Below are 13,294 nucleotides of genomic sequence, written 5' to 3'. Positions count from 1 at the left end.
TGCATATACGCGAAAACGATAAACGAAAGTTATGGAGAACCCGACATATACATAAATTAAGAACTTTGCAGGATAAAACAAAGATGTAGGCATATTCATACCTTTTGTTTTCTTCATCGAGAAGTACTGCTAATAGCAATAATTCGTCCTCAGAGCTTTAGCTGTCCATCGCGAAAATCAGATTTATAATATATGTATAAATTTAGAAGGAGGAATGCGTTGAGTGCCGTTAATTTGAGCTCGTCACATGGCAACAATGTTTCTTGCTATACCGCACTATACCGCACCGCGCCTGTTTGAGTGCCTTTGCGTATATCGTTACCGCGTATCGTACGGGATTATACCGCGCTGTACCGCACCGCGCCTTTTTGAGCAGGCCTTTAAACCGCTTGAATTATATGGACGAGTCGTGTTTTATTTATTCGCTAAATCTTAACATTTGGTTATGGACTCTCCATCACGCGATTTATTGTCCTACGAATAAAAAAGTAAAAAGTACTTTATTGAATTTTGTCGCTTCCTTATGTTTTTGGATAAATAAAACGTCGTTTGTCGTCCGGCAATGACTACTGATTTTTGTAATGAGTTCGCTGGCTCAAATTTAGAAACTCGGTGCCGATAATTACAGCACCTGGACCGTGCAGAGTCTGCTGATTACGCTGGAGTTTTGGGAAGTCGTAGAGACAAAATATGCAACCGATGCCGATCCAGCTAATAAAGCTAAATGAAAGTCGCTAAACAAAAAAGCGCTGGCATACATTCTCTCTTTGTGTGAAGTCGTCTGAACTGATTCACATAAAAAATTGTAAAACTGCCAAAGACGCATGGGCAGTTCTAAGCGGTTTGTATAGCGCTGATGGACCGGCACGAAAGGTAAATTTATTTTAGACGATGGTACGCTTAAGATTTAATGCAAGCGAAAAGATGGCTGTGCAAATGAACGATTTTTGCACTATTGTGGAAAAGCTCAAATCAATTAGCGTTGAGATGCGTGAGAGTAGAGACAGCTTGCCGACCTTTGAACAATTGAAGGTCAAAGTATTGGAAGAAGAAAGACGTTGAAATGAAAAATTTGGGATAATAACGAGAGTGTATTTTTGGTGAATTCCAGCAGGTGGAAAAAAGTGCGAGGGAAAGAGCGGTAGTGGATCGCAATAAACCAACGGACCAGCAGAAAACTAGACCGTATGACTGGAGCACAGTTAAATGCTACTCCTGCTGTAAAAGAGGGCATATAAAGTCGCAGTGCAAAGTAGCAAAGAAAGAAGAGGTAATGAGTATGAGCTCCCATGAGAATGTACGAGCTAGCAACATATGGGTATTGGACAGCGGTGCATCCTCTCATATGTGTAATGATGCTAAACAATTCTCAACAATTAACAAACGCGAACAAACGGTGGCACTTGCATCAGGTGATTTCGTTGCTGCTAAGGGTGTTGGCAATGTTAGTGTAAAAACTGGAACTCGCGATAATAACAATGTAATAACTGACGTACTCTATGTTCCAAGCTAACATGAAAATTTTCTTTCAGTAAGCAAAATACTTCGACACGGCTACTCAGTACAGTGTAATAAAAAGTTAGCCGAAGTCAAATCGAAAAACAAAGCAACAATAGTTTCAGCAAAAGCAGAGAATGGTATTTTTTACACCAGCTTTGATGAACGTGAGTGCGTGAACGCTGAGGTAAATGAGAAATCCTTTAGCATTGACATTTGGCATAAAAGATTTGGACACCTGAATATAAAAGACATTTGCGAGTTATCGAGAAAGAACATTAGGTGTATTCGCGTATTCTTCCAGCAGAAAACTCTCAGAAGCAAAATTCGAATGAATTTGTATCTGTTCTCTCTCAAAGAGATAAATGTTAACAAACGTACGCGAACGCAAAACCAGCAAAAACTTGCAAGTTTTTAGTACAGCTAACCGAAATTTTCTTTACATACAAAAGCATAAAACAGAAAACATGTAAAGAATAAAAATTAAAAGTTTTCCTAAAGCAATTTGCTAATCAAATATGAGTAAATGAGTATTTGCTTTCTTTCGATTCATTTGCAGTTCGAATAAGTTATTTTAAACTTAAAAATCATAATGATAAATCTAAATCTAAAATAAATTTCCATACTTTCATGAATTGAAAACAAACGGCTTTTTTGATCAACTGTTTTGCGTGCTGGGAAATGGCTGCTGGCAAACATTATTCCAGCAGAAACTAGCAACTTTTCATCAGAATGAAATGTCAATTTGGTCTCTCAATTTCCCCTACGCGAACAGGAAAATCTGATAGTGTTTCATAGTTAGTTAGAAATTGTCAAACATCTGTACGTGTGATGTTCTTGAGTTGGTGCATAAGGATATTTGCGCGCCGATGAAAACAGTATCCCAAGGCGGATCACGATATGTTATACATTCATAGACGATTACTTGAGATTTGTTGTTACGCGTTTTTTGCGGCAAAAATCAGATGCGTTCGAGGCGTTCAAAGACTTTATGGTTGAGGCTGAAAAGCAGACCGTGCGAAGTGACAATGGCGAATATATCAATGCTCGATTTGAAAGTTTTTTTAAGCAACATGGTATACGGCATCAAACCACGGTTAGTTATACCCCACAACAAAATGGTGCAGCTGAACGAGCTAATCGCACGCTCGTCGAAATGTCACATTGCATGCTAAAGACATTCAAACTTCCTCAAAGTTTGTTGTCGGAAGCTCTCAATACCGTTACATTTTTAAGAAATCAGTCGCCTACAAAGTTAATAAAAGGCATCACACCATACGAACGTTGGACTGCTATGAAACCATCTGTTTCTCACTTAAAAGTGTTTGGTTGCGAGGCAGTGGCATTATGTAATCGGTTGGGTAGGTCCAAGTTCCAACAAAAAGGTACGAAGTTAACATTTGTGGGGTACGTTGATTTAGCCAAAGGTTATAGGTTATATAATAAATCGAACAATCAATCGTTGTTGCGCGCAACGTTAAATTTTTTGAAGATAAATGGAGTGTTGGCGATGTATCATAGGACGATAAAGACTATTTAAATTTTTTGATTTTCGAGATGGCATAGAACCTCCTGCAAACCCCGACAGCGGTGACGAAAACGAGCAGTCATTGCATGAGTCACATCCCGACGAGGTTTCGAGGGGTAAAGAAGACAACGTAAGTGGAGAAGCTAGGTTTGTTTCGAGCGAGAGTAGCTGTGAAGACGAAGTTATGGTTCCGGGGAAACGCAAAAGGGGAAGGCGAGGATTGTTAGAAGTGCGGTGGTGCCCTGAATTCGAAAAACAGCGAACAATATTTCCGTTTGTAGAGAGTCCACTACCAAATACCACAAGAGAGGTGAGGGAACCCCCTAAGGGCATCCTCTCCGATTCTCTGTCATGGTACCAAGGCTAGCTTCATCCCCCACGGTCAAAAATCTTCTATAAAAGAAGAAGTCGACTTTATGATGGTTTCGTCCTTATGATGGTTTCGTCCACTCCGTGTCTTCTGGCCGCAGAGCACATAGATTCAAAGGTAGAATTGTCAAACGCCTCCTCAATATCAGCAGCAACTCCCATTGTGTACTCTTCACTTGGATTGTCTCCGAACAAGACTGTAGGGGTTCTATTGTTACCACAACCGATCTTAGTAATTATGCTCCTCAGATGTAAAACCTGCTTTGTTGCAGACGGCTTCTTTGCTACTCCAAGCCTCACAATCTTTTTTCCCAGATTTCCATAAAATAGCACCTCCAGCCAACCATGTAACCGGTGTGAAATCTTCGATAGATCCTGTTGCCACCCCAATCTGAATCTGCATAAACTTTTAGTGCCTATTGACACGCGCTATAATGCGCTTTATATCTATTGTCGATGCAAAGTATCGCAACACATCTTTGGCACCTGCCCAATCCTCTTTTTGTTGGTCCTTGGTGCGCTGTGCAAACTTCGCAATGGAAAAGGTGAATTCTTCCGCAACCGAGCGACAAAAGAATTTTCGATAAAGTAACCAGAAACAGGCAAAGCAACAACACAAACTCGGCTATTTATCCGCGATCCGGTACGTAGTGTTGTTAAGTGAGGAAAACGCTCTTTTGTGAATTGTTGGTGACAAAGTGCTTAGGGAAATTTTGTTTACTTTTTTCACAATAAATCGGCGCATTACTGACGTATTGCGTTCTAACATTACAACCATAAGACGGAGGGGAATTCTAAGGGATCGCCTGGGGACACTAAATCGAATCCTTTCTAACAAAAACGGGCAATCAATAATACCATTATTAACGTTATAAGTAAACGAACGGCGCAGGACGGACCTGCGACTTTCTAGAGACTTGAGATTTAAAAACATGAGACGTAAAAAAATATGATGGTACGGGGTCTGCAAAGTTCAAACAGCGAAGGAAAAACTTAAGAAAAAATGTTTGAACATGTTCAACCTTGTTTATAGTATTCTGATTATAAGCTCTCCAAATCAAAACCGCATATTCGAGATGTGAGCGAACAAATGAAGAATAAAGTAACTTGAAGGTATACGGATCTGAAAATTTTTAGTCTTACAAAGCCTAGAACAGAATATCAATATCATCTTGAAGCCTAATTGCTTCAGGTGTATTTTTAATTACAGGTCAAACTTTTAAAACTTCCGCATAGAGCAAACATTTTGCAAAAGAAATACAACTACTAATATCATTAATGAAAAGTATAAAGAGAAGTGCACTTAAGACACTTCCCTGTGGCACCCCAGAAGATGGAACGAACGGGCTGGAAATCACCCCATCAATTGAGACAACACAACGTCTGTTACACAAGTACGACTCCAACCATTACAGAAAAATAGAATGAAGGCCAATGCAAGCAAGCTTTTGAATTAATATTCCATGTGACACTCTGTCAAATGCTTTTTATAAGTCTATATAAATACAGTCAACTTGAAAACCTAACGAAAAAGACTTAAAACACTCACTGAAAACAGCGAGGTTAGAGACAATAGATTTTCCAGCGACTTACTCATGCTGATATGGGAAAATAATAGATTTAACTGCAAAACTCAATTTGGCATTGACTGTGTGCTCAAAAATTTTCGATATTGTGGAAAGTTCATGATACAAAAAAAAAGGTAGTTCCATTGTCACTTTTCCGTCGCCATATTAACAACCTGACAATTAAGCAGATTGTGACATTTCGTGCTACCATACCCAAAATCTTAAATACTTCAAATTTTCTTATTAATTTTTTGTCGATTTAAAAATCTTTGTTCTTAAGCATAGCTGTTAAATTGCATATAAAACTTCTTTCTGTGAAACAAGTGTGAAATTCGACAACATTTCCTCAGCAAAGTACTATTCTGTTCACGCTGTGAAAAAGCTTGCAACATTTTTGCAAAATGAAGCTAGCAACACAATTTTCATGACATTTTTAAATACACATGTACATTTTAAATTGTGTGAAAGCTGACAGTTTATAGAATTCAGTAGCGGCGAAAACAAAGGGGGGTTAAGTGGTTAAACCTTACCCAAGCCGATCGTAAAACTTGCGACGCAATTTCAGCTTATGCCTGTCGGTCTTGACAAGAATGTAATCCCTCAAGGATTAGCTTAACATTATTCTAGGGATACACCCTGTGATCATGTTACTTTCCAGAAGGTTTCGCGCTCGTTTTTCTGTACATATTTCCATTGGAAAAATGCCTCATCTAAGTATGCTAGGTAAATGCTTCCAGAGGTATCTATACGTCACCAGAATTTTAGTTTATATGGCTTATACCGCTAGCTCTCGTAGCTGGCCACGAGATCGTTTTCATATACCCCCATTTTTCATAGGTTTGGGATTGATTTCATTTACCTCTTTTCCAAGTTCTACGGTGGCACGCTGCATTTTCCAACAAACCCATATTTTTTCACGAGCTTGAGATTGACTTCATATACATACATATATCCATACCAAGTTCCAGAACTCCACCATAAATACTTCCAGGGATATGCACTATGGAAAATTCGATTTGTATGGGAGGTTCCACACCCCCTTTAGATAACGGTTTTGTTTTAGCCTATAACCATTCTTGGAAGATTTGTGTCCGAAATTTCAAAAAAAGCGACATAGCCGGTATGGGCATTTAGACTCCTAAAAGTAAATGAACTAATGATTGCAAAAAATGAAATCAAACGTCGTAGTTGACCAAAAAAGAACATTAGACTTCATTCTCTCAACTTCTCAGAATGTAGAAGAGCTAAGAAATATATAATAAGATAGGATATATTAAAACGGCCTCCACAACATTTACCAAAAGACGCCCTGAACTACAGAAATCAGTTTGATTGAAAATTTGATTTTATCTATTTATTTTATACTTCACTTTTGGGTGTGTCAAAACTTCATCTGAAAACAATGTGTGTTGCTGGAAAAATTTCGCGGGCCATGGGTCCCAAAGTAAATTCCATTTGCTGTTAAATGGACAAAGACAATATGTATTAAATAACAGATCGAAATGTATAATTTCAGTGTCTGAATTATATCAGAATCATCGTATCCGATATAGAAAACTACATTGTGAAATAATCAGATGATCACGAGGACACTAAAAAAATTTTAAAATATGTTCACTAAAATTGTATTAATATTAAAATGATTTGGCAAGTTTTTATCGAATTTAATGTAAAATTTAAACGTTTTTAATATAAGATATTAATTATTATTAAACGGTAAATATTAACACAACTATTTTATTTATAATCCTAAATTAAGGATATAAAATCTCCCACACCAAAAAACTTACAATTGGGTAACGCCGCTTCGAATTTTTCACAATTGAGCAATTGTCAAAAATCTGCTTTTTAATCAAAAAGTTGTTTATTGAAACTACCTTCTTTTTTGTATCATGGGAAAGTTTAGGAATATGCAGGGTTTGTATTTGCACACACATGCTCTGCTCACACACACGCCAGAAACACATTCAACTTCCCAGCAAACATTTGGAGTCATAAATGAGTCTTTAAGGAGTCCTATTTCGGAGCCATTACGCTCATAATGAGCTCATTTAAGAGTCCGATATGAAGGTGTTTCCCTTCCTGCGAAGGTCGTCCTATATGAGCTTAAATTCATACAACAAATGAGCCTCAATATGAGTCATATTGGACTCTTATTGGCCTAATATACGGCTCATTTTGGACTCTTTTAAAACAATTATTGGCCTCATATATGAATCATTTCAGACTCTTTTCGAGCCTCTAATCAGCGTCATAAATTACTAAATTCCTAAAAACCTAAATATTTTAGGTTGTTCTTTGAGTCTTATTGAACGCCCTATATTTGCAAAAGCATTCAGCGAAAATTCCTTTCAAATAACATGCATACATACTTACGTGCATATACACATTCCAACATGCATGCAATAGCAGCAGCTGCAGCTAAATTTTGTTCATTTATTGTTTTCTAATTATTTTCAATTTCTGTATAAACAAGTTTGGATATAAAATTCAAATCTTTATTGTTTTTATATTGGCACAAGGTGCTGGCTTATAACTTGGATCATATATGAGTCCTAAAAGATTCATATAAGAGTAAAAAATTTTGGTTTTTGAAACTCATATTTCTTACCTACCTAGGACTCCCTTCGGACTCATATATTCTGAACGCTCAGAATATGTTTGCGGGGTTGTACTCACTGCTCATACACATGTGTGTGCATAAGTGGAAAACAAACTCTGCTCACAGAAAAGTGTGTGCTGTTTGTTATTAAGCACATGCACATGTGTGTGAGCCGATTTTTGTACAAATTTCAGCCCATGCACATGCACATAATATATTTTTAAAAGAATTTGTTTATTAAACGTTATTTTTTTGAAAGACAATTCAATAACAAGTGAGGTGTTGTTTGTTTTTTATAAGACAGAAAACATATTAAAAAATTATTTTAAGATTTGAGATAGAAATCGAAGTGTATAAGTTTCTCTACGCAAAGCACACACATGTGCGTGTGCTTTATATTAATAAAAATAAAGTACACACATGTGATGTGAGCAAGTTTTTAATTTTTTATATGCACTCACACACGTGTGCGTAAAATGTTAGGATGTGCTGCGCATGTGTGTGCAAATACGAACCCTGGGAATATGTCTATAATTACGTACTTTTCATATGCTTATATCACGAATTAAAGATCGCTGTCCAAAAATGCTTTGCATACATCCATGTGATGAAGATGTAACTTTACCCCAGTTGCATATGCCTGTACTAATCATATGGTCTCAAACCGGCGCAATATCTTCATATTTAACGCCATTGTTCTGTGAACACTCCTTTTCCATCAGACGTGCTTTATACCACTCAATGTAACCAATTTTGTTCATTTTCAGAGCATATACCCACTTACTACCCGGACTACCCTTTCGGTAAATATACCAACGACCACATATTATTTGTTCTTAGAACATTTTATTCCGAGCTTCTCCTCCGATTTGTGGCGTGCGCCTTGATGTTGTCACACAAAGAGAAGGGACCTACAGTTTTACGCCGACTTCGGCGATTGTATTTTTATGAGAAGCTGGCAGAAATCTTAAGAAAAAACCGGTTGTATATATGTTTTTGTGATGTTGCTTTGACCTGGGCTTGAACCCTGGCCCTGTGTAAACCTTCAGAGAAAAGTTCACTTGGCACGCAAGTCTTTTTCAGGTGTATTTTTTCTTAGGCATTGTATAAAACAAATAAAAACTGTATAGGGTTGTTCGAATGAATGGCCGTCGTAGTCACCAGTTGCGGTCTATTCGATTTTTGAGTATGAGGCCTTATGCAGGACAGAAGGGGGAGTATAAGGGACTCAAAATGGAGAAAATTAGCTTATGGTTATAGAAGATATGGAATAAATTAATTGACGAAGACCTGCGTGCCAAATGAACTTTTCTTTCAAAGTTTACACTGCTGGCAAATGTAAATAGGGATTAAAATTAAAAACTAATTAATACAACTAAAGGACCCTTTTATTTCTCAAAAAAACCTGGGTAACAGTTATTCCTCGCCAAGCTGTAGTTTAAAAAAGGTATTTCTCTTTAAACAAGACGTGGCAAAGCCTACTAGGTGTAGCCTAGGACTGAGTACAACCGACTGGAACGAGCGTGCGAGCCTAGTGCTAAATACTTGAGTTTAGTAACGGGGCGAGGCAGTTCTTGGACAGAACGATTAAACATCCTCGAGTTAAAGTCCCACACTGCCGGGTATAAGTTTTCGATGCTTTCTTTATGTGTAAGTTTTGTGTGTGTGTGTGTGTGTGTGTGTGTGTGTGTGTGTGACAACTACCCTGCAGGAAATTAAACTAATTTGAAAGTAATTTATAAACTACTTTATTTTCAATAACAACAAATTGAAATTCTTATTTTACCCCTGAAACGAACTGATTTATTTAACATGGCGATGTGCTAGGAAGCTGTCAATTATCCGACTCTTCATTTGATTTCCACTACTTAAAAACGGATATGACTTAAATTCGTTTGAATACGCTTTCGTTCTGTACTTCGCAGTTGATTTTCATATTTCTTAGACACAAAAAACAATTAGTACCATTTTCACAGCTAACAAGAAACCGCGAGCAACTCTGCACACTCAGCTGCAGCCAGACTTTGCTACAGTCTGCCTTCAAATGTTCAGTTTGAGTTGTGTGCAAGCAGCAAGTCGATGGCGGACTCCGCATTTGATTTCAACTACTTTAAAGTGGATTTGGATTAAAGCAGTTCAAAGGCTTTTTCATACCTCCTAGACACAAATGGGTTTTTCGACTAAAAATAGTATCAAAATTCGAAACATTTGATTTAAAGAAAATCACTTGCCTCCATCAGGGTACCTGGCAGTGCGAACGGTTTCTGTACTAGAGAATTTGGAACCAGTGTTGCCAAACATGGGCTTTTCCTACCATAACTGGTAGGTTTTTTTCCATTTGGTAGGTTGGTAGGATAGATTGGATTTTGGTAGGTTCCACGACAATAACAGTTATTTGCGACAAATATAAAATATGTATCTTCAAACACTTTAACAACTTTGTTTACACGAATCTTTCACCGGTGAAGTCCACCATTGTCCATCTGACCGAGACTTTATTGTAAGACTTGAGGAATATTACCAAAACTAACCTATTGAACTTTCAATATGGTAGTAAGATCCGTTGTCACATATGCGGCACTGGCCTGGTGACCAAAAGCTACGCAAGTAAAGGAGGTTTTCACCTTTAGGAAGCTGCATCGACTGGTCTGCGTGGCCATTACAGGAGCTATGGGCACGTGTCCAACGGATGCCATTGGTGTCATTACAGGCGTTTTTCTTTTGTCTATCCTGTTTGAAAGAGGTCTGCAGGAGCGCCCTACGACTGCCTAATATGATCAGCAAGAAAATCTGCTGTGACGTGTTAATAACTACGATTGAGTAAAGTTCCCAAGTATGGTATACCGACGGATCAAAGATGAATGAAGAGAGTACTGGGGCAGGCGTATTTAGACCAAAATTCCAGAAAGTCTGCCTATTTACGCATACCCAACTACATTCCAGGCGAAATCCTTCGCAATCGTAGTCTCTGTAGAAGGACAAATGGGACCAAATTAAATATTATGTCGGATATTCAGGTTGGTTAAACGCTTTAGACTCTTTTAAAACGGCATCAGGTTTGTGGACAGCTGTAAAACTCTTTTGAACCAATTGAAAACCAACTATAACGTAACGCTGTGTGGGGTTCCGGGACATGAAGGGTTTGAAGGCAACGAAAGCTGAGTCTCGCAAAGCGTGGAGCCCAAACGCACTTGCATGGTTCCTAGCCTTTAGTGAGCTGGTGGAGGAAACTCCAGAGCATATTCTATGTGACTGCCCACGTATCATAAATACCAGACTCATATACTTCATTCAAAATTTTATTTAAACATGACGCCCTCCAAAGTGCCTAACTTCTGAAAGAGAATAAGGTTGGAGTGATTAGCATTCGCTAATGTAATAACGACAATTTAAAATACTTCTTAAGACAATTACAAAACTTGCTAACACAATCGATCTCTGTTTTACAACTGAACTTGCAGCTTGCTGATTCGCAACTCAACTTTGAGCTGCTTCGCACTCATGACCGCTCTAGATGTTTCTACCATCAATCGCACATTCTCTCATTCTCTCGCTGTTCACAGCATTCTTCCACTTGACGTTTCTCTATGTCTAATATCCCACGTCTTTCGTCGAACATTCTGCCATTTTCTTGTTGTTCGCTTCGCGTTGCCGCAGTATTCGCGACAATATTTATATATATATGTATCTACATGTAAGTAGGTTAAGGGCCGGTGTCGGTTAATCAATGTCTGTTTAACATCAACTACATGTTCAATATCGCTATCGACTCCCTCTTATATGTTATGGAGTCGATCGCGTCGATAACGATGTTTAACCTGCTGTTACCGTAAATCCTGCATGATTTTTGACATTTCTGATATTAATTCACCTTGATATATATATTAATATCAGGATCTTAAAAAATATTTGTTTGACGAAATTTTCTCTCCGAAGTGAACTAATGTCAATGACAATATTTTCACATTTCTTCTGACATTAACTCACTTTTGGCTTGTCTGCTAATGTCAATGACATTAATTCGCTTACAAAAGGTAGGTAATTTATGTTAATAGACATTAACTACAGTGGTATTATTGCACGTTATCTGGTTGTATTTACAATGTTTTTTTTTTTAACTTACATGTGGCTGAGAAGCAATAAATTTCTGAACGTGCCTTTGCGAATTTCCTTAATGCGATTATTTTCCAAGTATCTGCAATTACAATTAAAATAAAATAATAGTAAAATACGTGCATCGAGTATTAAAATAAGAAATTGTCAATATAAATAAACATAAGGCTACTGCATTTTGCTACTTAAAGACACTAAAATTTAAAAAAATAAATAAAATTTTTTAAATGAATTATATGACAATATATAATCAATAATTTCTATAACGCTTGTTAAATATTGTCCAATAGTACGTCATATTTTTTCGAAGGATATTCGTACTGTCGGTACTTTTTTTAAATGATTATTTATATTAGCTTTTGTAAAAGTATGTAATTACCAACATATGTACATACATAAGCTTAAACTGCACATTCGGTTGCGCCTAGTATGGCTGACTTTCAAAACGTATCAATTAGAGATGTTAATTTTCCGGCTTTTTCCGATCCCGGGATTTTCAAGACGGTGCGCTGTGCATCAGTGAATTAGAGCTGGCAATGCTTCTCGTTGATATCAATGCGAATTGTACTGATTGTCAAAAAAGATGTATTTGTGCATGTTAGTCACTGTGCGTATAATTTCTAGAGTAGTTTTTGTGCTCCCGCTATCACCTTGTATGAATTCGTCTTTCGTTTATATACTCTGATGAACATGTGTGAAGATTATAGCAAGGCGAACTCATATAAGGTAGCGCTACAGGAACAGTTGAAATTTTCGCCCCGGTGTTTCTTAAAGAAAGCCATAAACGTAGCGACCGTTGGTTCAACTTGCTGATGTCTTGCTCTATGTTGCACCGTTTGTGGGCTTGTTGAATGAATTTGTGTCTTAGTTGTATGACTTATTAAAAATTTACGACTTTCTGGCTAGTTGTACAACTCGTGGCTACATTAATAGCCATGTTGTACAAACTCATTATATTTTACGTTTATTTCGTTCACTAAATAACCCAAAAGGGATTACTCAGCCAAAATTTGTACGTGCTTTCGCCGAATTTTATAAATGTAAGCCGATACTATCAAATGATAATGAGACTGCTCACAAAATTGGAATGTTTGTGGGCAAAACGTCCAACTTGATTGCGGATCGATCTGAACTATTGGTCGCAACGGTTAAGGTTTGCATTATGTCAAAATGATGTTTTTGTTGTAATTCATTCTGTTAGTTACTGCCATTTCATGCGTTTGAGTAGAAACTGAGTGCATGAACATCATTTCATGAATTCAATTATAAGCGAAATAGAGTTTACGCACTGAGTTTTTCAAAAAAGTAAGCTCTCTAATTTCTCTATATGCTGGTATTATGCAGTAAAAATGCTGACATTATGCACTAAAAATATACACTGGGCAATTATTTACCTTTCAGCAAAAGCTAGAGCAAATTTTTGTTATAATTTGTTGAAAAAACCTAAGGTAAAGTCCCCCTTGCCCATATGATTAGCATGTGCTAAAAAATTGTTTTTCGCATTTTCTCACGAACTTGTATCTTATGTATGGTCCGATTTGCTTGAAATTCGGTACACGTATTATAGATATAACGGGTGATTTTTTTGAGGTTAGGATTTTCATGCATTAGTATTTG

General features: G+C 37.3%; 1 protein-coding gene across 1 annotated transcript in view; it reads right to left on the bottom strand.

Moving 5' to 3' along the window:
• LOC118749783 (peroxidasin-like) overlaps positions 1-12,838 on the bottom strand; it is a 95,228-nt gene extending 82,390 nt beyond the window's left edge. Inside the window, exons 1-2 of the mRNA XM_036484561.1 lie at positions 12,756-12,838; positions 11,688-11,759 (exon numbers count right to left, since the gene is read on the bottom strand). Coding sequence (XP_036340454.1) covers positions 11,688-11,759; positions 12,756-12,838 — 155 coding nt within the window. The remainder of the gene's footprint in view (positions 1-11,687; positions 11,760-12,755) is intronic.
• Between the last annotated feature and the right edge of the window lie 456 nt (positions 12,839-13,294).

This window comes from Rhagoletis pomonella, unplaced genomic scaffold (genome assembly GCF_013731165.1).
Source record: "Rhagoletis pomonella isolate Grant_MI unplaced genomic scaffold, Rhpom_1.0 Rhpom_scaffold_00048, whole genome shotgun sequence".
In the NCBI taxonomy this organism is placed as follows: domain Eukaryota; kingdom Metazoa; phylum Arthropoda; class Insecta; order Diptera; family Tephritidae; genus Rhagoletis; species Rhagoletis pomonella.
Note: the sequence above shows the minus strand (reverse complement) of the source record. Positions and strands in the feature narration are given on the sequence as shown.